Genomic DNA, 26,027 nt, shown 5'->3' on the forward strand with positions numbered 1-26,027 from the left:
TTTATTTTAATCGTTCTGTTCACCAAATAAATAGAAAATAAGAATTTATATGAAAACTATCGTACAAAATTTGCTTCAAACAAAAGGAAATCCATAAAGATAACTGGAATTTTTTGAGCACAATAAAAAAGCAAAGAAAAGTTTACCAGTGGATATAAACCACAAATTTATTGAAATTTACTTTGATTCAAAGTGTAGGTAGATAGAGGACGATTTAGCGTACATTCCGAAGTTTTATTTAATTTCTGGATGGAGTGGAAGGTCGATAACAAATTAATTAATTTCTTCAAAAACTCGAATGTTAAAATAAATAAATCAAAAGTGACTACTGTGCCACAATACGTGAACAAAGGGATATTCAACATATTTGAAGAAAAACTTAACAAGCCGAACGGCATGTTACACTGGAGGAACATTCCAGGTCTATATAATCCAAAAGATTCATAACCATAAGACGTCTGAGGAACTTCTCGAGATATCAATAAAGGACATGAAAGTTATGGTTGGTTTTCTGATCTATCACCTTAAGACGATGGGCATGGAAGATTCTACGAGCAGGAGAGATTTATCCTTCCCATTTCCTCAAAAAGATTATATTCTTCAAAGAAACAGTGCTAAAACTTTGAACATAAAACACCCATAAAAATATGCTGCTTTGGTATGTACGTATATTGAAAGCAGAGCAATGAGATGCAGATTCTTCTAGGTATAGATGCAGATTTACCAAAACGACTCTAGGAACAATCTACAATAACAGAAGCTTCCAGTTTATTCATTCATTCTATGGATTCTTTTCAATAATCGTCAAGTTTCATTGGTAACCAATTTCAGTATCTTATTGTCATCTAAGTATTTTCCTTATACTCCTATTATATTCGAATCAAAAAATTTGTAAATAGATTACTTTTTCTGAAATACCTTTTGATTAAATTCTATTAGAATCCCGCATTTCTATCTGAGTACTTTTACAGTCTATATAAATGTGGATGGACTATTTCGGATATATTTTCGATACAACCAACCCATTTGAGCAGGAATGAGTAGTAGCAAATCGAATTATAAATTATTTTTATATGTTATTATCCGGAATGGTCGCAAAGTTAATATTTATCAATAAAAATACTTATCTAATATTTTTTGTTAATTTTTTTAGTTATTAACTGATTTTAACCACTGAAAATAATACTTTCTGGTCATTCGAACTGTGTATTATCATTATATATTATTATAAAATAAAACTTTTTTCGTCACTTTCTTCATTAATTATTTCTGTGATTGATAAAACTGAATTTACTACAAGTCCGGAATAGATCTAAAATATTTTCACAATAAATGTTTTTTCTCTATTCATAATTTGTTGAAAATAAATCCCAATATTTTTGTGAAAGCTCAACACTACTTTGCATTTCCGCTATATGAAATTTCCAGCTTAATCATTTGGTTTATTTTATAACAAAATTTTGATAAACATTAACTTTTATCCTAGTAAGTATTGTTCGATAAATCTTTGTTAACGTTTTCGTCGACTATGAAAAATGTCTGTGTAAAAATTTGATTTCCCACCCTCACAAACATTCCAATCTACAAAAACCACACACCTGTATTCTTCGCTTGGCTTGATATACCTTAAATGTTGTGTTGCCTTGCTTTGTAGCTTTTCATTGCCGATAATTTGAGTTAAAATTGCATTTAAATAACCGCAACACCAACTGGACACTTCGTTAATTTAAAACATGATGAAATTCTAACCTCAATGTGAATAAAAAACATTGTTCGCGCCTTATTTTGGTTATTTAAATGCTTACAAATGCGATAGGGTGTCGTTGCTAGTTTTTTTTGTTAAAAATTATTTAATGTTATGTATGTAGTAATTTGACAAATAATTTGTAGGTGCCAGTTTCCAAATTAACTTAAATATTATAATAGGCTGGGGAAAAAATAATGACAGTTCTTTATAATAGATGGCGTATGTTGTATATCTCTAGTAATACTTATCCAATTCCATAGGAAGTTTGGTAGTTGTCCAGGAACGGCTCATCGAAAATTTTGTAGTGTCTATACTGATTAATGCTTAAATTAATATTAGTCTTAGAATTGGTTTGCTCTATTTCGATTTTACACAATATCCGTTGAAGAATCGGATGGTATTTTTCAAACATATGTGATAGACCGACATATTTCAACTCGCAACATCTCTTACAACAATTTTTGTAAACGTGAGACAATGATAGTCAATGATAAATGTGACATGTCCAAAAGAGGTTGGTCCCAATCCACAAATGCTTCGCTAACAGTTGGAAACTGTTTTACGTTTACAAATTTGTTCTTTGGTGTGCTTGGAAGGGTATTATGTCTCACGAGCTCTAACCTAACACGGAAACGAAACATTTTTTGTTTCTTAATAATTTTTATTTTTCAACATAGTCTCTTTTTAAGTCTACAAACTTGAACCCTTCAAATAATAGTCCCCACAAAATAGGCATAGGCATATCTGCTGAATATGATGGGTGGTTGAATCGTTTTCACAGCTTTCTCCTCATATTCAGTACCATTCGATGGCTTCATATTGAAACCCAAGTGTTAATTCGAAGTCTCTCAAAGAAATTAATATTTTTGCTCTACTACCAAACGCATGACCAGAGATGTTTAAGATCCAATTGCTTCACTTGAAGCGATTTTAAGAGAATTATGACTTTTTGAGAGATTCCAAAAGGCAGGTACTATCACAACACGAATTGTTGGATCCACCAAAAATATGAAGTGATTAAACAACTCGGTTGAATCATTATTATCATCGTGTTCGTATATTTCCTGAACGGAACCATCACTCACATCTTCTGCCTCAAATTTCAAATATATTCATTCAAATCAATAGTTCGATGTATAGTTTTATCCTGGAGAGAGAAAGGACTGAATAATATCCAATATCCAATATCTTGTTCTGTTCCATTTTTGAAATAAACGAAGGTTGTCTGAAACCTAACAAAGAAACAAAATATTTTTTTCATAATTTTCATTTTGTAAGTCTATATACTTACTACAATGTCAGCGCCCCCTTCTGATGAAACTCTCTCTACTGCAAGTGAAACTTTGAGGTTAGAAAGAAAAGAAAAAGTTGCTGGGAGTTACATCTAATTTTCTTCATAAATGTCTTCCTTTATTTCATCAATCAATTATGTATAATACTCCCCTCTTATTGTTACACCTTTTTGAATATAATCGATCCCATTAATATCCCAAAATACGGTTGACATCACTATTCATTTTGCTTACACCATCTCAACAAGGCCCGGTTGTAGCATTTTTTGGTCATCCCGAAGGCTCGAGTTCAGTCAAATGATGGTACAGAGTCTCCGCTCACAGTTTCTACCTTATCTTCCATTTTACTTAGGCGTATTGCCTTTCAAAAACATATATTTAATGACAGCTCGGTTGTCCAATAGAAACTAGACGTCAAAATGGCTGAAATGTTAGCTCATGCGCAAATATATTTCTCTACTGATTCATTACATCTTCAGGTTGAGGTTGAAAACTTTTTAGACAACTCTCGTATTTTAATGACTAGTTAAAAATTGATAGCACAGGCAGTATACCTCCTGACTTTGCTGTCTCTACAAAATTCTCTTATCAGTGTAACCTTGAAAGAGTTTTGTAAAAATTACTTGGATCAGTTGTTGTCAGGAACCCCAGTAGTTCTACAATAACGGAATTATGGTTTCGGTAGTAAAGTGGCAAAAAATCATCGATGAGATCAGCACATATATCATTGATAGCTGCTTTAAAGTCTATATTAGTAAATTCATTTTGATCTATATCAAAAACAGAATTACTTTTTCCCCAACTTGATATTTTGATTTTGAAAACTGTTTAAGTAGCTTAGATCTTGAAAGAAATCATCCGAGTTGAAACTCTGGTCCTTCGAGCCGGATATGAACCAGCAACCAGGGAGGCTCTAAGGACTAGTATAATAATTGTTCTTTGTTTATAGTGGTAATAAACAGAGTGTTCCAACCAATAGCCAAAAGAATTATTAGAATCTTTAAAAAAATTGCTAATATTAATATTATTATTATATAATAGAAAGGAAACAATATCGAAAAAGAAAAAATTAATTTTCTTGCTAACTATCATTTTATTGAAACTAGACTAATACACCGTTGCCAATGTTATTCATTGATAGAAATAATTATGCGGTGACAGATTTTAACCTCATTTTTTTATAAGATTGTTTCTAAGATTTAATAATGTGAAATATCTTGGAAATGGCACCTATTAAATTGATATTGCAAAAAAGGTAAATAAAAAATAATCAAATATCGGTAAATATTGAAAAATTTGGGTTTGTGGTTAATGTGCTGCCTCTTCCCTGCCCCTCCCTTTAGGAGGAGCCAACTATGCTATTCGCCGTGGCGCAGGGTCGCAACTAAACTGGGAGTAAAGTAAGTTTTCGACTTACCTCACAACCACCATTTAACTGTTTTCCGATATTTTCACATCTTTATTTCTCGACTCCTTACTTTTTTAGCGAACATCATTTGTTGTGTTGAAATTCTTCAGTAATTCTGCAGTCATCCGGCTCGTAAACTTGGACTTGTAGTTACAGTTGCTCGCAACTGAGTTTGCACTACAAAAAGAATCTAAATTTATACCAGACACAAATGAAACTATCAAGTAGGGGATCCCCCTAAGTTTTCAAAAAAGTTGGTCAAACCTAACTTATTTTTATACGTTGACTTTTGCCAAAATTTCCGTTGAGGAAAATGTACAACTGCAAATGTCATTTATCTAAAGTTTCAGATGATCTTGATTTCTTAGTGTCCACGTTGGTTCTCTTTTTGTGCAAACCCAGTTGGTAACATTCATCTTAGTCTATATAATCAATTTTCTAATAAATTTTAGTCTCTTTTTTTACGCTGTAAATTCTATATTTTTTATTTTAAAATTTTTCTATATATTGCGACACGCTATTTTGCTTTCAAGCATGACCTTTCTCTTTCCTCCCTCTACTCAACGCATATCAATGTCAATTATGTGACAGTTGGCAGATCGTTTTTCATAATGACACACTGAATATCTCGATTTTGATATATTTTTCAAAAAATTACACACGGCAAGAATTTTTTAATTTGCTTCTACTGCAAATTCATTGAAGAATTCTATCCTAAAGAAAATCTGTGGGGTATGCTGTTAACCTAAAAAAAACCATTCTAACGGTGCTACATTTTTTTGTTATTTTGTGTGGAGCTAAAATATTAAAACTGGAAGCAATCCGGTGATACAAATGAAGTTTGTAGTTAAAAATAATAGAACTGTGTGACAGATGACGTTTGGTATAGATTGGAGCTAAAATTGTTAAAACTGGAAACAATCCGATGTTACAGACGGCGGTTGACATAAAATGGACCTAAAAGTAATAAAACAGAAAACATTTTCAGTGTGACAGATGACGTTTGGTATAGATTGGAGCTAATATTAATAAAACTGAAAACAATCTAAAGTTACAGATGACGGTTGATATAAAATGCAGATAAAATTAATAAAACTGGGAACATTTTCAGTGGGTCAGATGACGTTTGGTATAAAGTGGAGCTATAATTAGTAAAAATGGAAACATTTCGATGTCACAGATGAAGTTTAGTACAAAATGGAGCTACAAAAAATAGAAGTGGACACATTTTCAGTGTGACAGAAGGCGTTTTACATAAAGTGTTAAAGTTAAAATTAATAAAACTGGAAACATGCCGGTGTCACAGATGACGTTTTGTCTAAAGTATATCTATCAAACAAAAGATGCAGTTGAAATCAACAGCGCTAATGTCAATACAAACTTAGATATCCAATGAATAATAGTAATTCTTCTGTTTAATAAATTTTTATTCTGTTTGATATATTTGTCTAAAATCTGTCAATATGTCAACGAATTGATTCCACATCTACAACATACCAATGTATATTCACATTGATACAACTATTATTTTTGGTTTCTCTATTTATTTGTATATTAGACCTGAGCTTTATTAGGCAAGTTGATCACTTTGAGTTATGTCAGTTTTTTAAATTTCGTTTTGCTTTTCAGTCAAATACTTTACGATGATAAGGATAACAGTTCGCATGGACAACATGATTCCGCCAGGTAACTATTTTATGCACTAAAATAACCAAAAAAATTTTCTCACTCTCACCTTTTTACACGTTTTTTTGCTTTTAGCTTTATAGATATTTTGTTTAATCACATTTTTGAATCACCTTTTTCAATTTTTGCACCAGTGTAACAAAATTTTTGTTCGCAAAATATCATACCTTCCAGATCTAACCACTTATATTAAAAAAAATCCCATTTTATCCATCTATATATTTTTATGTGAAAAGATTGTAGATCGAGTGGTGCCTGCTGTATGTTGTAGTGCGTAAGCCTTGGTAGCTAATTCCACAGGCTTGCACTTCTCCAAAGGAATTAGTCCCGATAAATAAAGTTCTGGGCGTCTGCCTCGGTGTCGCTTGTCGAGTAAGTCTTGCCAAAACCGCTCGGTCACGTGACTGTGCTAGGAAATATTGCTTTCAACATCAACACCCAACAAGCGAATTTTTGGTGATGGTTATATTTTATTTCCAGACAATACCAAATCCTGAGCTGCAATGCCATTCTTCTTTGTAAAAATAGCAGCCTGGGCCTTTGGGCAGCCAAACCGTACGATTCTTATTTATTTAGTAGGGTGTCATGGTAAACTCTGTCACAAGCCATCGATATGTCCAGTGCTATTGCTCTGGATTCTCCAATGGCTAGGACTACAGCAATCAGATGCTAGTTGTTGGGAACTGTCGTTTTTTCTCTTATACATAATAGTGATGAGAGTTTGCAGATGGACTTGTTGTAGTTGAACTGCACATTTCTTCAATTCGATTGGTGGTATTTAATCGAGACTGGTGGCTTTATTGATTTCCAAGCCTTTGAGAAGTATTGCCACATCTTGGTGTCGAAACTCTATTTCAGGCATCGATGAAATAACTCTACAAAAGTCTTGGCTCACTGCTTTTGTTTTAGACCAGAAGAAACTTGATCCATTTAGGCAATTGAGAAATTTGTTTTTCATTCTCTCATTAAATCGTTCTCTGCAAGCATCTATGTTCTGCTTGCAGGTATTTCTCGAGATTAGGATTCGAGCGCCATTTGCTATAAGCACCATTTTTGTTGAGACTGCTTTAATGCAGTTTTTATCAAACCATAGATTGTTATATGCAAAGGAGTAAGGAATATAGGTTTCCATACCTGCCAAAATGACTGAAGGGTCATTAGAATTGAAGCAAACATCATTTCAAGGAAACATGAAAAGAAAATCCTTTAGATGCTTACAAATAATGCCAAACTTTAAGTGGTGTAGGTAAATCCTGAGTTTGGATTTCTAGTCTCTATCAAGAGTGATACATTTCATACACAGATCATCATAACTTTTCAATACCAATTGTCTTTGCTTCAAATATTAGACTTCTTCATTGGAACGAAATCTTTTTCTTTGGGGTATTCTGAAGTCTACAAAGGCTAGTGATCAGTAGGGGGTCAGATCTGAAGAATACACTGGGTGGTTGAGCAATTTTTTTCTAATTTGACTACGGTTTGTATCAATTTGTGAAAAATTTTGCATCTGATAGTTTTAAATTTTTCGAGATTGTTGATCGTACGCGTACCAAAGTATGAATGCCATAACCTTACCAACTGATATTTGGGTCTTCGGGAGGCTTTCACCAGCCAGTTCTCATGTTTATTTCTGTTATACAGCTCCAAACAGCGCTTTATATTGTTGTTGTGTAGTTTTCTATCAGATGTAAAGAAACTTGGCCCATGTTTGAAGAAAAGTTTTCTTATGGACCATTGTCCATGCGAAATAGTAAATGCACCTTCTTCATTTCCACCAATGTTTCTAGCACCTTCAATTTGCGATAATATTAAACATTTTTTTGAAAATTTTTTGTCATTTTCGGATTTAAAGGATGAATATCGTCGGTGATTTTTCGTGGTAGTTTTTGATAATTTTGTTGAGACTGAACCAAACGTAAAATTTTCCAGCTTGATACCAACAACAACTCCGAAGACTTTTTGATTGATCTAATATCTAGAGACAATTCCATTATATTTATTCAATCAGTATTTTTTTCAATTTTAGTTACCCCGATGATGTTCCAATAGTACCTTTGGAGTTCCTGTCTGATTCACCATTAACTGCTGCTGATTTATGTTCGGATTACAGTTTGGGATTACATGAACCAGAACCGGATTCGTGGTCACCTTACGTTGGCAAAGATATATCCAGGAAATTGAAAGAAAAAGAAGTCAAACGTCAAGAACATATTTACGAATTCATATTAACTGAAAAGCATCACTGTATGACACTGTTAGTGATGCAGAAAGTGAGTAATCAGATTATTAAAAAGTAATTTTTAAAATTCGAGTTATGCGAAGAAAAATCCAGAACATTCTAAAAATTGTAAATTGTGTTTTTTGTAACAATAAAGTTTTTAACAACAGATTTTCAAAAGTAAAATCTTTAACTTTCATTGATTTTTTATTGTAGATCTTCGTCGAAGGATTACATAAATATTTTCAATTGGGACCGAATTTGGAAAGAATGTTCCCGAGGCTAATTGATTTGACTGAATTACATTTAGGATTCTTAGCGAGACTAAGACAGAGACAACGAGAATGTCCCGTCGTTTCTTCCATTGCTGATATTTTATTGGAAACGTTTTCTAATAATCACGCTGCAAAATTGAAATCAGCCTATGGTAAGTCGGATCACACTTTTGGAATATATTGAGTTTATCCCTTTTCTTTCATCTCTAATCAAACAATTTTTTTGTTCAGGTGAATTTTGCAGTCGGCATAGGGATGCAGTGGAGATCTACAAGTATTACATGCAAAACGATCAGAGGTTCGGAGAATTCGTGAGACACTGTCAAACAAATCCTCTTTTGAAGAAGAAGGGAATCCCGGAATGTATATTATTCGTGACACAACGTTTAACCAAATATCCTCTCTTAATAGAACCGCTGATAAAAACCAGCAAAGAAAATAAACCGGAACAAGAATCTCTACAGAAAGCTTTGGCTTTAGTCAAAGAAATTTTAGTCGAAGTCGACGCTCAAGTAGCCGAAAAAGAAAAAGAAGATCGGAAATTAGAAATTTATAATAGGATAGACGCCAAATCTAATACAGTATACAGAGGACAAAAGTTTAAAAAATCTGATATTTTACAAGGAAATAGGTCTCTTAAGTTCGAAGGTGTAGCAATGTTGATGCAAGGCAGAGGAAAGATGCAAGTTGTTTTGGTTATCGTTCTTTCTGACGTTTTATTTTTCTTGCAAGAAAACTCGCATAAATATACGTTTTTTACTCCAGTAAGTAAAGTGAGTAACAGGTTTCTTCAGTTTTCTTCCATTTGTTTACATTGGATCATTTTTATTACAACAATTAACGTTTAGTTTATATAAATATCATAGAGACTAATTGACTAAGTCGAATAATTGTACTTTCAAAAATAGAAAAGTTTATCAAAACAGATGAAACATAATTATGTGTTGGATTTTTAAATATCCACTCACGATCAAGGACATTATCTTCACACTAGGATTTTACCTACATTATTGCATTTTCAGGATAATGTTTTACACAATTTGCGTCAATTTCTTATTTTTCCTAGTATTTTTTTCTTTTTTATTATCTCTAATCTTCACTGTTTTCAACTGCTGTTCTTAACACACTGCATTTGAACTACTCTTAGATAAAACGAAACCAGGACATCGTTTCATATACTAGAATTTTCCTATTTTAAGGATCATTTCTCCATTTAATTATATTCCTTTCCTTAGTTTTTACAATGCTTCTTTATTACACTTTTCAATAATGCATTTGAACTACTTTTAAATAATACTAATTGACGACATAATTTCGTATGCTAGGTATTTCCTGATATTTTCCTTACATTTTCAGGGTTATTCATTCATGAAATTATTTCTCTTTCCTCCCTCTTTATAGTACTTCCTAATTAGACACTTAATATTTAGTATTTTTAATATAATGTCAACTTCTGATATTAATACAGTGTATTTGAACTACTCCTAGATAGTATAAAGCAAGACACCATCTCTCGTGCTAAAATTTTCGTGATATTTTCTCCACTTTAGTATTTTGAGTATTATTTAGCTCATTTATTTTTCTTTTCTATGCTTTGATGGTACTTTTTGTTTAGAAACTTATTATCCACAACACCAATTAACCAATTTTCTTACTAATTCATCTGAAATTGTAGATTTGAACTACTTTGCCATGACACAAAGCAGGACATCATCTCTCATGCTAGAATTTTGGTGGTATTTTTCCACTTTTGTATCTTGAGGATTATTTATCTCCATCATTTTTCTTTTCTCTGCTTTGATTGTACTACCTGTTTAGATACTTTTATTAATGCTTACTATTTGCAATACCCATTATTTTCTTTCTGGTTCATTTGTGGTTCTTAATAGGGTGCATTTGAACTACTCTAGCATGAGTACCACATCATCTCACTTGCTAGAATTTTTATGGTATTTTCTCCACCTTTGTATTTTGAAGATTATTTCTCTCAATTATTTTTTTCCCTGCTTTGATGGTACTTCCTGTTTAGATACTTCATTAAAGTTTATTATGTGTATTACCCTTTACTTTCTCACTTCTTCATTTGACGTTCTAAACACGGTATATTTGAACTACTGTAGCATGACATGAAGTAGGACATCATTTCTCATGCTAGAATTTTGGTCGTGTTTTCTCCACTTTTATGTTTTGAGGAATATTTCTCTAAATTATTTTTCTTTTCTCTGCTTTGATGGTACTTCTTGTTTAGATACTTCATTAATGCTTACTATCTGCAATACCCATTGTTTTCTTACTGATTCATTTGTGGTTCTTAACACGGTGTATTTGAACTACTCTAGCCTGATACGAAGTACGACTTACTAGAATTACTTACTTACTTACTAGAATTATGGTGGTATTTTTCCACTTTTGTATCTTGAGGATTTCTCTCAATTATTTTTCTTTTCCCTGCTTTGGTGGTACTTTCTGTTTAGATACTTTATTAATGTTTATTATCTGCAATATCCCTTATTTTCTCACTTATTCATTCGACGTTCTAAACACGGTATATTTGAACTACTGTAGTATGATATGAAGTAGGACATCATTACTCATGCTAGAATTTTGGTGGTATTTTCTCCACTTTTGTATTTTGAGGAATATTTCTAACTACTCTAGCATGATACGAAGATCATCTCTTATGCTAGAATTATTCTCATACTTTCTGCTCAACATAGTACATTTGAACTATCCTTGAAGGATAAGAAGCTAACTGAATCAGTTTCATAATTATTTGTCTGTAAGACTTTTGACTGAATAAAAATGGTCTAACTGTAACAACTGCTTTGTATAATCTCAACATATTCTCAAATATCTTCTGATATGTTTATAAATTTTCTGTAGACTGGTGTGGTGTCGTTGCAAAAATTATTAGTGAGAGAAATCGCCGGACAAGATTCAAGAGGTATATATTTAATTTCTTCTGATCCGGCTGATCCAGAAATGTTTGAACTCAAAGTACACAAACCGAAAGACAAACAAGTGTGGATACAAGCTATAAGGTACAACATCTGAATGAGAAACTGAAAAAAAAACTGTTTAAAACTTGCTGTTTTTGTAGGGAGGCAGTACAGTCGTGTCCTGAAGATGAGGAAGATATGATAGCTTTGAGCACGGAAGAAAAACAAACTCTTATGAATGCCAAACAAAATCAAGTGCGTCAATTAATCGGTAAGTCAACGGTGGAATCAAAATTATGGTTTTCTAAGAAGACATTAGAGTATATTTCAGATGTTTAATGTTTTTTTCCAGTTTAAAGATAAAATAATTGAGTAATGAACCAGCCCTGATAATATAACCTCAAGGTGTGGATACAAAGTAAAAGTTGATGATAATCCCAATTTTAAATTATTTTTGTGCTTTTCATTAGAATTTTCCACAAATTTTTAAAAATTTTCTAAGTCTCATTGAATTTAAATACCAATAATTTTTCAGTTTAGTTCAAATTTGGTTTTAAATTTTTATTATCCAATAATCTTATTAAATGTGCATATTTCAAAATTTTTTTGCAGCTTCGGTAGATAAAGTTTTGAAAAGATGAACTCTCCGTTTTAGCTGAAATGTTTGCCAAAGCTTGTCCTTGGTTAGATAAAATAATACCAAAATACTGATTTAAAAAAAAGTTTCGAACCGAAAATGAGGCTCTTGAAAAGCTCTACAAGACAGGTTCAATACATTTTTACGTAAACCTATTCTTTTGGCTGTTATGACTTAAAATATCTAGGCAGGTGTCAAATTGACTAGCCTCCAAGAGAGCCTTAGCTAACCCCCTGTAACACTGCACGAAAAAAATAGTCAATTTGATTCCTGCCGAGATATTTTGGCTAATACTAGCCAAAAGACATCTCCTCTGAAGAGTGTGACGTCAATCGACATTTTTGTCGATATAAATATCCCCAATGGCTCGCAATTGCAAAGAGAGGTTTGTAACCACTGACTAGTTTTGACGTTATTACGTCTCATCAGAGTGGTATAACAACTTTCTTTCGGGCCCGAGAGCCGAACTAAAAACAACATCAAAAAGTGTCGGTATTTGGTACATGTAGTTAAACATTATCCAGCAAACGTTAACTGGTGCCATCCTCATTTCCAACTGCGAACTGTGAATGAGGTGTGTAAAACATATCAAAATAAAAGACAGAAACATCCCCAATGGTTCGCAATTGCAAAGAGAGGTTTGGAACCACTGTATAGTTTCGATGTTATTACGTCTCATCAGAGTGGTGAAACAACTCTCATTCGGGCTAACTGGCACCATCCTCACTTCCAACTGGGAACCACTGGTCAGATAGGAATCTAGGGTAGCCGACGATAATAAAGATTCCAATGGTAACCCTTTTTATAGAGATTTTTATGAGCTTCATTTTTTGTTTTGAAATTTTTTTCTCTATTATCAATATTTTCTGAGATATTTGGTAAAATTGTTATTCTAGCTATTGTAATGTTTTTTCATTTATTTAAATTATTCTTAACGGTGGGGTAAATTTATACATACTGTCTCTTATTAATTTAATTTATCTACACACTTAAACTAAACACTATAGTAATTAACTTATCACTAGTTTTGAAATGTATTTAAATTATTCGGTTACTAAACACTAATTTATAACTGAACAAATTTTCTAGAATTCCAAAAAGTAAACAGATAAATAAAAAGGCCTTCTTAGAAATTGGTTAAAAAACAATATAAACAAATCGCCGCTGTGATAAAAAATTGTAAACAAGGTAAAGACGCTGCTGCATTCGCCAAATTTTAGACTTCCATTACAATTGAACAGGACCGGCTTCACGGTTCATGTTATGGACGAGTTCGTAACATTAATTTTCATTTAGGCATTGAAACAAACATTGAACATCTATCTAAAGTAGGTAATTGTATAAAATAATGAAATAAAGAGGCATGTAAATCTATTCTTGGACTAGATATTTTTCTATTCTTAATTTAAAAATTCTCTCTCACCAATCTGTTAGTGTAAATATATCTATCTGTATTGATCTATTTTCCTACAGAAGCAGAATCGGACCTGGAAGGTAACATTTATTCAAAAGAAAATGCATGTATTTATTATTCTCTTTTTGAGATCAGATTTAATATTTTTCAATTATTCCTCTCAATTTTTTTAACGTATAAAATAGGAACGTTCACTAGAATAGTTGTTTAAAGTTATTTGACAAAACGCATTTTGAAAATGGTCATTTTCCAAATTAATTCTCACAATTACACTATCTGGTCCTTTGCAGTTTTATTTCCGGCTCGAAGAACCAGGCAGTAAAATTGTGAGTGAAATAGTTGCAAACGGGATGTTCAGTTTGCATGTTGTAGGATCATATCCACCTCGTATAATTGTGTAGTGATAGTAAATGGTATGTTGGAAAAATACTATGTTATAGCATCAATTGTTAAGCTGCATCTATTACCAATGTTATGTCCCATACCCTGATGTGTTTAAATCAACAGTGATAAGTTTGCACCCCTTCTAGTTTATCAGTCTACTACTAAATATGGTGGTGAAAATATATGACTATTTAACAGTTGAAATGAGTCAGTTGAGGATGAGAAATGTTCTAGATATCCTACGATCTCAACGACAATGAGATTATGCTTAAACTGGATAAATTTGTTAGACATTCCAAAAGTAGCCTTACAGAAATGTTTTACTATGGGATAAGTGTTTTCGTACCCAAGGGCAGTAACTATTTGGATTAATACAGTAAGAGCATAATTTCGAATAAACCAGTTGAGTTTATATTACAAAATATAAAGCCATTTTAGTAAATATTTTTTTTGACAAAACTTCATGAATATACTTGCCTAGATTTTGGATAAATTTCCATAAGATTGAATTATGAACTAAACACACGTTTATTCAAGTTCTTTTGTTGATATATACAGTAGACTCTCAGACTCAGACCAGGATTGTGCTGGATTACTGAAAAATGATTGCGAAAATACACAAAAAAAATACAAAAGAAGTAGAGTTTTATTTTTAAGTTTCCAGTAAAAAGTACATATTACAGACAAAAAGTTTTAAACGTTTAAAAATAATCATTTGTGGAAACATCATTTTCCTCTGCTCACTTTATTGAAGTAGCAAAAGCACCCATTGTAGCATCAGGTAACAGAACAGCAAACGTTTCATTTCGATTATCACCATCTTCTTCTTTTTGTTTGTCATAAACTAGCCGTTTTCTTCTTCCTCGCCGGCTAGCCACAAGCTCATATCATTTGTAGTTAAACTTTTATCAACAAGTTTTTCGGCGATCGTTTCTCTTAACTCTATCAGTTCACGATTTACATTTTCGTCAGGTTCTTCAGTAGAAAGAGAAACTTCTTCTTCTACATTTTGAGCATCATTTTTTTTTCTATCTTTCTTTTTTCTGTATTGCTTTAACAGTGTCATATGCTCCATAAACAAACAAGGACTTTTCCGGTAGATTTTCGCAAGAAAAAACACTTCTTTCAAGTTCGTTTCATCTAATGGATTCAGGACAAAACCTTGTACAGCAAAGCTTTATTGTATTGAATTTTTACTGCTTGGATAACATGCTGATCCATTGGTTGTAAAAAAGGAGCAAGAACATCACTTGTTTACTTGAACATTTCAACTCGGATTTTTCTGGATGACCAAGGCAGTTATTTCCAAAACAAGCAGGGCCTTCTGTGGCAATTTCATTCTCTTCCATGGTACAAATATACCATAAAACTAGTCCTTAAAAACAACTCACGTCATCCATCCCGTACTTTGGTTTTTATAATCAACAGGTAGATTAACAATTTTTGAATGGCCTGGAATTTTTCGCTTTTCCAATCACCAAAAGATTCAGTTTATGTGTGCCACTTGTATTCGAACATGGCATAAACGTTATCCTATATCATTATAAAGATAACACTAATAGCTTGACTGAATACCACAAGGAACAATCTCCCAAAGACTGGCTTGCTTATGTGCAACTGGGGCCATGAAATCTTGCCTAACAACTGCACTAAAAGTGATTCTTAATCTCCTGCATCCTCTCCACATAGTACTGGAAAGCGTGGTAGAATGGAATCATCAAAGAAAACCCATTCCAGAATAATGAACAACCCTGGGACATGCCTCAGGACGTTGTATCGAAAAAGTTTAGCTTTGAGAAAAACTTCACCTCAATAATAAATTAAACAAAAATGCCATTAAATAGTATACGGATAGATTAAAAACAGCAGACAGAACTGGAATTGGAGTGTACGTGCCCAGAACCAAACACTCTGAAAGTCTGGGCAGCGCACCAAGCATTTTTCAAGCAGAAATTGAAAAAAAAAAATATGTTCAGTTTAATCTAGAGAGAAGCTATCGCAAACAGTAGATCATCATCCTGGCCAATAGTCAAGCAGCTATTAGAACTCTAAGCTCCAATATCATAAAATCTCGTTTGAGATTTCATAGAATCATTAGACGAGCTAGACAAAAAAAATATAGTTACCCTACAATAGATTCCAAGACATACCAGAACAAAGAGAAATGAAATAGTTGATAAGCTCTGGGGCAGACAAACCCTTCATGATAATCGAACCCTTCTGAGGTATCAGCAATGGAAAAAGCACTGGAAAAGAGGGAAGATAGGAACAAACCAATTATTAGGACAACCTACGGGGACTGAGGCACTTCTGGGACACTATAACAAGAGTAGATCTACTGAATGTATCAACCTAATCTACAAATACTAACAGGAGTTCTATCGGGGCACTGTCGCCTAAATAAAACATCTGAAGACGCTAGACCTAGCAGATAATGCGGCGTGCAGTACCCACATTCTCTAGAAGTATGAAACACTAAGGAGCTCCAAAACACTACATCTGCGTATGAAATAGAGAAGACGAAGATCTCTGGCAATTAAAGCCATTCCACATGTTTTTTTGATTATATTAAACTTATCTTTATATCGGTCGACCGCTGCGGTATCCCAAGAGAGTTTTTCCCCCGTCATAATTAGCAGACGAATTCCAAAACGCTTTTTGAATTTTAGCTTGGCTTGAAAATCATCTTTCCCCATTATTTTACCGTTTACCGGCTTTTTCTTTCTTACCTGAGATCGGTTTATGTCTGTTTCGCTCTTGGAAGAACCAAGCATACCTGAGGAAACTCTCCAGTTCCCAATGGTTTTCTTGAATCTTTAGATAGCTTTTCACTTTATCAAGTCTTTCCAGAATCTCTGTTTTCGTTTACGCAAGACATTTTTCTCACCAATACACGACACGAAATAAAACACTACTGGACCAACCGGCAGTGTTTTGACACTTGTGTTGAGTATCATCTTTGAACGTGATTCCCCCACCACTCCCGTCTGAGAGCGCCGGACTAGCGCAGTGCCGGATCACAAAGGTTCTACTGCATATAAATTAACTAAATGTTTTGATCATATTTTTGTAAGATAAGGAACACCTTGTATTTGGTATACTTACTGATATTTGCTTCAATAACGTGTTCCAGTGGCGTAGACGTGGGCGAAGTCGACGCACTAGCGAGGTCCTTTTTTATTTCCCAACAAATCTATTTTACCAAAAATGCTTTGAGTCGACATACCTACTAATTAAAATAAACGAGGATTGTCCTGGAATCTTTCACCACCGAGCCATTTTTTCAAAAAAATAATCCGAGGGAGCCAAATCTGGCGAATTGGGTGCATTTTAAACTTTAATTCATTAATTTTGGCCATTGCAATAATGGATGTGGGAGATTGTGCATTGTCTTGATAAAACAACACTTCCTTCTTAGCCAAATGCGGCAGTTTTGCTTAATTTCTTCGTTCAAACGTTACAATAAGTTCGCCGTTGATAGCTTTTCATTAATCAACGAAAATTATCCCATGCAAATTCCAAAAAACCGACGCCATGACCTTGCCTGCAAATGGAACGGTCTTTGCCTTCTTTGGATCCGGTTCTCCTTTTTCGGTCCATTGTTTTGATTGTTTTTTGATTCAGGTGTGAAGTGATGGACTTAATGGACCATGATTAAGACTCGGCGCACAAATTCGGCTTTATTCTTGTGAAACATTGGCAAACACTCGATAGAAACATCTTCACGACGCCGTTCTTATTCTAATGTGAGCAAATGCGGCACCCATCATGTCTACAGCTGTCTCATGTCCAAATTTTCGGTTAATATGTCTTCTAGCTCGCGCACTTTCATTAGACGATCGTCCAGTCCCGCTTGGTTGATTTTTTTCAACATTTCTGGAGTCGTCACTTCATTTATTCGACCTCTGTGATTTTTCAAGTAACTACCGCCATCTCTAGGTCAGATCAGGTTCTTCTGGGACTATCCTCATATAAATACGCGGTGGAAAAATATTGAGAGACATTATACAGCGAAAAACTTGGAGTTATGTTCAGTATTAACTATTACCGATCCAAAGAAAACTGTATTTTTAAATTTGTTTCGCTGATATAAAAGTATTAGGAGAATCTGATGGCATCGCGTTTAAAGAGGCTTAGTTCTCTTTAAATGAGAGGCTGTTAGCGAGGGTCCAATTCGTCCACGCCTAGCTTCGCCACTGACGTGTTCTTGAATGAAGTAAGTATGTCATTGTTAGGTACATTAATATTTTCCACGGGAGTAAAAAGCTAATCCAGCTTAAATCTAATAATAGTCGGTAGCTGCAAAATTTTCTCAAATTGGTGAGTCATGGGTTTAATTGTAAACTAGTGTTTAAAACAATCTAACTTTCTAATATCAGAAATAACAGTTTTCATTTGGTATTGAACTCGCTTATTAATACTTGTATTTATTGATATTGATGCTTATGCTCGATGGGCTGATTATTCCTGAAAGATCTATAGTGCCCCATTTCCGAAGAGTGTCTCATAATCACTGAAATTATCTAGTACCTCATATTCAGTAAGTATGTGGATTATAAGCCACAAATTGTGCGCAATATGGGGGATGTGGAAGCAACTTAATGATCCTCTATTATTGAAACAAAAATTTACAAAAACGAAAATATAAAAAATTTGTTATCATATGGTATCCGGGACCATATGGGACTTAAAAGCGAAATTAAAGACAGTATTTTTAAACAATAGTGTACAAGCTTTTAAACAAGTTTTGCTGAATCAGTTTCCGAAGTTCCACTTTAAACCTGTTCACACTAAGAGTTCTAGTCACTGTGATGGTGAATATCCCTAACCACATTAAAGGAGATTGTGGAGTGTACATCTCTCCTTTGACATATGTGTATGACGTTGGCTGCTTGCTGTATATATACAGATTGAAGATAAGGCAAACCAAAGACTCATTTGATAGTTTTGGTTTGCAGAACATTCAATGGATTAAAATGTGTGGCAGTAGCATTCCCCCACATTAGTGTCAGGTATGAGAGGTTGGAGTGGATAAATGAGTAGTATAATGTTACTAAGTGTTTGGAAGACAAAATGGTGGAGGCTCTCCCAAGCATTCCAACTGCCGATGCTATCTTCCTGCAGATACTGTCTAAATGTGTTTGTATTGCGATTTCTGTATATTTAATGTCAGTTTAAGGTAGTGAAGCCAACCTGAGACTAGTTGCAGATCACTCTCGATACACCTTTTTGTTTCTTCAGCTGTTTATATAAACCAGGCCCTATTATCGAGGTATTCCACACAAACACATCTTTGTTGGGCTATTTTGATTATTGTAGCTTACATACTGGTACCTGTGTTCAAGGTAATTTCGAAACCAATTCCATGCAAGACCTCTAACCCCCAGTCGATTCAGGATATCCAGGAGCATATTACAGTCCAGAGTGTCGAACGTTTTCTTAGGATCAAGTGATATAAGCACACACTTAAAACTGCTATCTAACTTTTCTTCTGGTAAGCAGGTCAATAGTTGCTGGTGTAGTACTGCTTTTTGTAAGTTGGTATTACCTTTGTCAGCTTTAATTTATTTGGGACCACTCCTGTCTCAAAGCTAAGGTTTACAAGATCTGCAAGTATGGGAGCAATATGATCTCCTAACTCTTCTAGTGTGTCCACTGCATCATCTCCTAGTGCTTTACCACTTTTGATTTTGTGTAAGATGTCTTCTATTTCTCTAGGTATTACAGGTGTCCAGAATAGAGAATTATGCTGCTCTTGGATAACTAGTGGGGTAAAACTAGGAGGTTTTATGTTGGAGGCAAGATTAGGGTCAACACTGACAAAGAAGTTGTTTAAACAAGTAGTATGTATGCCAAGATGTTTGGAATTAGAACGGTTAATAATTTTATTCAAAACTTCTATGTCTTCTTGCTATTTCCATTTCTTGCTATTTATTCAATACCAATACGTTTCTAAGTACTGCTTTGTGTTGGTCAAGATATTTTCTCTCTTCAGCATATGGGACGGTTCCTTTTTGAGCTCCTTCCATTAATTTACTATAATAGTCACTGTTAGTTGGTTTTTACCTTTTTCTTATTGCCGTGTGTACTCCAAAATCGCCGGATTTAGTCACATAGGTGTCTATCTTCTTGATTTAGGTGTGTAGTGTTGAATGAAGGTCACCTAATTACTTACAAACACTGTTATATAATTTTTGTCAAAATGTGTTACTCCTATGGAGTGTAGAGGTAAGGAGAACCATCTTGAATGTGTGTAGCACACACTAGTCATTCAAACAGATAATAAAAACAAAATATTCACAAAGTAATCCAAAAAATGTTAACACCAGTAACAATTTTGGAAATTGTTTCAACCCAAAAAAAATTCACACCAAAATTTGTTTTATAAAATCTTAAATGCTTTTGTAAAATAGTTTTCCGTTATTGTTTCCATTTTCTTCGAGATTTCCAGTCAATGTGGTTAATTTTCCTGTAGAAACATCACCATAATACTGTTCAAGCTAAACCTTTGCTTAAATGGTATTTCAATGCTTGATCAAAACAAGGATTTCTTGTTTTTCATTGCAGGGAATGAGATCAAAATTTGAGATTTCGTTGGATGATTGTATTCCAATGAAAAAATATAGAAATGTTGTTTGTAGTGACCTCTATCCGTCAGAACGGGAGTTTATTGAGAGATGGGGTAATAACTTCAAAGTTAATTAAAGGTTTTTTGATTTATTACATCGTGAGGTATTCCCGAAATTCCAATGATTTCTAAAATGTATACAATAATATATTTAATAAAACATTTCCGTTATCCAAATACCAAGTATATTTAGTATATTTTATAGTGAATGGTGGATGAACAGAAATACTAAATTGTATATTTTTCTTTTTTGCATGCACTAGCATGATGTTTTATTAACAATAATAACTAGAATATACGAGGTGTAGATGTATACATCTTACATCTATCCATGCGATTCTTCCAGTTCAAAACAGTTGAGAAAGTCTTCTTCTGTTATTTCCTACAAGTGCGCTGCTTATTCTTTCACAGCTTCAACAGACTCAAATCTTATTTCTTTTGATGCAAGTTTGATTTGTCACACTTTATTACCTTTACTAATGAGTTTGAGTCATTTTCAATCGCATTAAAAGTCTCAATACAAATATTTTTACAAGCTTCTTGTTATTCAAATGTGAGGATTTCAGGCACACCCATTCTTGTCAATTCCTATAGATTCAGCAATACGAATGTCGAATTTTTCGATATTTCCATCCGTTTTTGACGTGGAAGGGCCACCCGGACGCGAATCATCTCCAACCATTCAAAAACACGTTGAAGCGATACAAATTTATGCCCATACACTTGTTTCATTAAATTAGTTTCATTTGCAATTTTAACAAATTTCATAGTAATTCGAATTTTTACGGCAAAACAAAAAATTACAGCCTTTACCAAACTAATGCTACGGCTATACGGGTATGTTTACAGATAAGGTAGATATCGCATCCGAAAGATTAGGCTCGAGGCTAAACAGCTGACAGTCGCTAACCTTTGGCGCATGTTCGTTACTTAATAGCCACACCTCGTATATAGATTAGAAACAATACATACATTTGTCAATTAAACTCATAGTTCTATAATAATCACCAATATTTAGACCAAATTTGCGCCATCTAGGAACGTATACCTCAACAACTAATTTCAAATAATACCGACAAATTCGAATATTATTTTGAGGTAGCTTATACCTCAACTTTAGATCAAGTATAAAATTTTCGCTTTTGTTCTAAAGTTCTAAAAATGTTCCACTATAATATAGATCCTGTTTCGTTAAGAAAAGTGCATACAAAAGTGTTCAAATTAACAAGACAAATTGTGCTTTACTCTTTTCATCTCTAATACTCGGGGTCCTTCATATAGCCGCATTCGCGGCCGAAACACTCACGATGCATGAGTGTGGATCCGATTCGCAAATTTTTCGTGGCTTCGCTGCTCGTTTCCCGAAAATTCTCGGTCTTCGTCCCCCGATAATGGGCTCCCAGGCGCAAAGCGCTCGAAGCGCGCGCGAACACAACTAGATTTCATAATCGCGGGTTGCTGAGTCGCTCAGAACCAATTACTACGATTGGTTGTATTTTAAACACATGTGAACACAAATGAGTGGACATTACAAGACGTGCATACGCGAACTTTACTGTGAACCCGGCACAAACTTGCGTCTGTAGACTGTCTGGAAACTTATCCGCGATTCGCGTTGCTATTCACGACGTAATTCGCGTGTGAATATGGATCGACCATTTGGATTAATACAGCAAAGAAACCACTTCGTAATCATCAGACACAGAGCCATAGACAAAAAATTTATATACACTACTCAAAAGTTTTTGTCTACACCATAATCCATTAAATTTCGAAATAATACAACAAATTTCTCTTTCATACTATCAAATAAAGGTCGAAACGGTGTCTTATAAACAAAAATAATAGTCTCCGTTATTTGTTTACTTTATACGTGAGACAAGTTAAAACTGACAAGTACCGACTGATTTGTTCATTATTCTTTAATTCTGAATTAATTCTTCGGTGTTTATGATTGTAGTTTAGTCCCAGTTAGACCTACGAGACGTAAGAACGTTGTGGGATTCATATTTTTTGGATCAAGATATTTTTTTGTGAAAATCGTATACGAATTGTTTTTGCTCTCGCAAATTCTGACTTCAAAATGGGTAAAAACAAAGAACTTTTGGTTGTTATAGTCTAGGCCACAGTAACTATACCATTGCCGTCGAATTAAAAATACCTCGACGTACCGTGGACTACAATATGAAAAAATATGCATCCACCAGAAGCTTTGGTTATAGAAAACGTTGTGTGTCACCCCAAAAAACCTCAATTGCTGAAGATAAACATATTGTATTGATCAGTAAACGTAATCGACAACTCACGGGCCCAGAAATAGCTGCTCAAAAGAGAGGGAGAGACTTTTATGGAGTAATGAGTCAAAGTTTGAGGTTATTAAGTCAAATGGAAGAGTGTTTGTGCGCAGGTCAAAGGAAGAACGGATATTAGATCCATGTGTAATTCTCACTGTAAAACACGACGGAGGCTTGGTGATGGCTTGGAGATGTTTTGAAGGAAAGGCAACTGGAGACCTAGTAAAAATTGAAGGGTTTTTGGAAAAAGGAGGCTATGATAAAATAGAGGAAAATGTAGTACTAACTGTCCAGATCTTAATCGGCAAAAAATTGTATCTTCCAGCATGACAATGATCCCAAGCATTTCTCGAAGTTATGCAAAGATTGTTTGAAATAATTGGAAGGGAAGTATATACTGGAAGTAATGATTTGGCCGTCAGAGTCGCTCGACCTCAAACCGATTGAGTTTTTGTGGGACAAATTATACAGGGAATTCAGGAAGCGGTTTGTTACTTTCACTTTACATATTTGGAATATCCTGAAAAACGAATGGAGTCAAACAGACGACGATTATTTGTGGAAAAGAGGGTTACATCGATAAATCAAATAAATAAATATGTAATAATCACAAACTTCACTTATTCTTATTTAAATATGTTCATTTAAATATAAATATCAAAATCGATCGTATTGTTTTTATTTCTGATCACGCAAAATATAGGGTGGCAAAAACCTTTGACCGGTAGTGTGGTAGTGCTTGAGAATGCGCAGAACCGAGCTGGAACCTCGGGAGATAGAGAAATCTTTGTCATTCTGTCTTCCTTAGTCGGAACAGTTTATACTTATGGAAACTGCCCATATAGAAGTATTACACATATGGGTAGACCCATCTAAGGGTTTAAACAGAAAATAAAAAATTTTACTTCACGTGTTATATGCGTGAACCGTCTACGAAATCGGTAATTCGTGAATATATTCATATATTCCAAAAGATATAAAAACTATTAGTAATACGAGGTTTATCTCAAAATTATCGAGCCGCATTCGACATAAAAACTTCACAGTCACCTCTGAGGGATAAGGGAGTCACTTCATCTTCATGAACTCGTCGGTATGCACAGTTACCAACTGGTCGCAATTATATCAACGAATTTGCACCAAATTCACCTCTATCTAGATTATTACTGGTGATGAATCGTTCATGATACTCCAACAAAACATTATAAATCATCAAGACCTTTTCGGAGTGGAACATTTTTTTTTTATTATAAAGACGTTCTTAGAGGTGACAGAATCAATCGACTTCTAGGAGTGCTTTAAGTAGTGGAAACATTGATAGGAAAGTGGTTTAATAAATTGGAGAGGGAGGTTACTCACTATATGATAAATGCGAAAATATGGTGGTGGGGTAGATACTTTTAAACCTGGTATTCTATTAAGCTACTTTTTATGTCAACAATAAAATCATTCGTCACACTTTTTTTTATAAATGCTTGACTTATTATCCACTGTTTTGAATTTGAAAAATGCTGATAAATGAATTCGTTAGAAGTCAGTAACTTCATTAATATTTTTTTTTGGTTTAAATTTGAAATTCTATTTTCCATGATTTATATCACAAATTTCCATTCTCTGAAATACTTATTTTTATAATAATTTTAACCCATTAACTACAAACAACAAATAACACACAATGTTACTTCGTATGCTAAATTTTAATGTGATTTTGCATGTACTACTCGTAATTGCTACTTAAATTTTATATAAAGTCCTTGGACTATATTTGAACATTAAATGAAACCAGAAGGGGTTTTAGGCCAACTGCGACAGAAGGATATAGAACAAGCATTATTACTGGAAGAAAAGATGTCCCTTCAGTTGAAACTTTTGGCAGCTGCAGGATTAGAACCACCCTCACCTCCTTCATACCGACATCTTGTGAGCGAAAATGCTGATACTGGTCAAATGTGGAAGGAAGTTTTAATGGCAGTACAAGTGAGTTTTTTTTTTATTTTTATAACATTGAATATTTTTTGTGTAATTTCAATTAATTTACAGGAAGTGAGTCAGTTAGCGAGCTCATTATATACGACAGGTACCAATCTTTCGAGAAGTGTTAGCTCAGCTGGCGAACACCAAAGTGAAACTTACGTCTCTCCCATACTGCCGAAAAGAGCAGAAACCTTCGGTGGCTTCGATAACAACCAGGGTCCTTTTAAACTATTAGGAAAGAAACTTTCAACTTCCGGAACACCGGCCGGTACTCCGGACTTTGAAAATTTAAAACCTGGTGACTCAAAACTATTTGTAAGTATACAACGAGTACTGTGCTCGTCCCATTAAAGGAATAGAGGATTATTTCGTTTGAGAATACTTTAAAATCTTTCTTTGCAAGGTCTGATTAAAAAATAAACTTTGACCCCCTTGTGGTTTGTCACTTTAGCAACCATGAGTCCGTTTTCCTATTCTTCTGGCATATTTTCCTCTCTCTATATATTTTTTATCAAGTTTTATATATATTTTTGTCATTTAGGTTTTTATTTCGCCTTTGCCAGGTGTTCCTCCATTCTTATATTTCCTAATGACTTCTAATATCTCATTTTTTGTTAGTTCTTTGTAATTTTTTTTTGGATTCATGTTTACAATCTATATTATGCGTTGAAAGTGTTATTTTCTTTTTTTTATGTAAAAAACAATCAGAAGAGGGCAAACGAGGAGTTGGAGTGGTGCATGCCGTGTGGAAATGTCTGTGAATTCTAATTTTGAATTTCTACAGATTCTAGTTTCGGGAATAACGTACCTTGGTAGCTGATTCCACAAGCTAGTACTTCTCCAAAGAGAGGAGTCCTGATAAATTGACGTTCTGGGTGTCTACGGACGAACTTGGTGTTTATGAGCCACGTCTGCCTGTCGAGAAGATCTTGCAAATATTGGGAAGAATAGTGGGAAGAGCATCTACCGTGGTAGTATCGAAAAAACAGATTCAGGTCATCGATCTTTCTTCTATACTCTAATTTATCCAAGTTCTTGGTCAACTCTGGATCGCCTATAAATCGAATCGCTCTCTTCTGTATTGAGTCGAGCATCTTCAGGATTTGCTTGGAAGCCTTGCTCCAAATGTAC

General features: G+C 34.0%; 1 protein-coding gene across 13 annotated transcripts in view; it reads left to right on the forward strand.

Moving 5' to 3' along the window:
- Positions 1 to 26,027, forward strand: part of LOC130450689 (rho guanine nucleotide exchange factor 18) — a 103,817-nt gene that overhangs the window by 65,421 nt on the left and 12,369 nt on the right. For 4 of the 13 annotated variants that reach the window (XM_056789228.1, XM_056789225.1, XM_056789229.1 and 1 more), the window contains 10 exons: positions 4,383 to 4,439; positions 6,077 to 6,133; positions 8,160 to 8,403; positions 8,568 to 8,778; positions 8,858 to 9,399; positions 11,510 to 11,667; positions 11,727 to 11,836; positions 13,676 to 13,696; positions 24,721 to 24,899; positions 24,963 to 25,211. In XM_056789228.1, the coding sequence (XP_056645206.1) occupies positions 4,383 to 4,439; positions 6,077 to 6,133; positions 8,160 to 8,403; positions 8,568 to 8,778; positions 8,858 to 9,399; positions 11,510 to 11,667; positions 11,727 to 11,836; positions 13,676 to 13,696; positions 24,721 to 24,899; positions 24,963 to 25,211 (1,828 nt within the window). The remainder of the gene's footprint in view (positions 1 to 4,382; positions 4,440 to 6,076; positions 6,134 to 8,159; positions 8,404 to 8,567; positions 8,779 to 8,857; positions 9,400 to 11,509; positions 11,668 to 11,726; positions 11,837 to 13,675; positions 13,697 to 24,720; positions 24,900 to 24,962; positions 25,212 to 26,027) is intronic. The other 9 variants (XM_056789230.1, XM_056789233.1, XM_056789232.1 and 6 more) reach the window with 4 other exon arrangements.

Source organism: Diorhabda sublineata, chromosome X (genome assembly GCF_026230105.1).
Source record: "Diorhabda sublineata isolate icDioSubl1.1 chromosome X, icDioSubl1.1, whole genome shotgun sequence".
Classification (NCBI taxonomy): Eukaryota; Metazoa; Arthropoda; class Insecta; order Coleoptera; family Chrysomelidae; genus Diorhabda; species Diorhabda sublineata.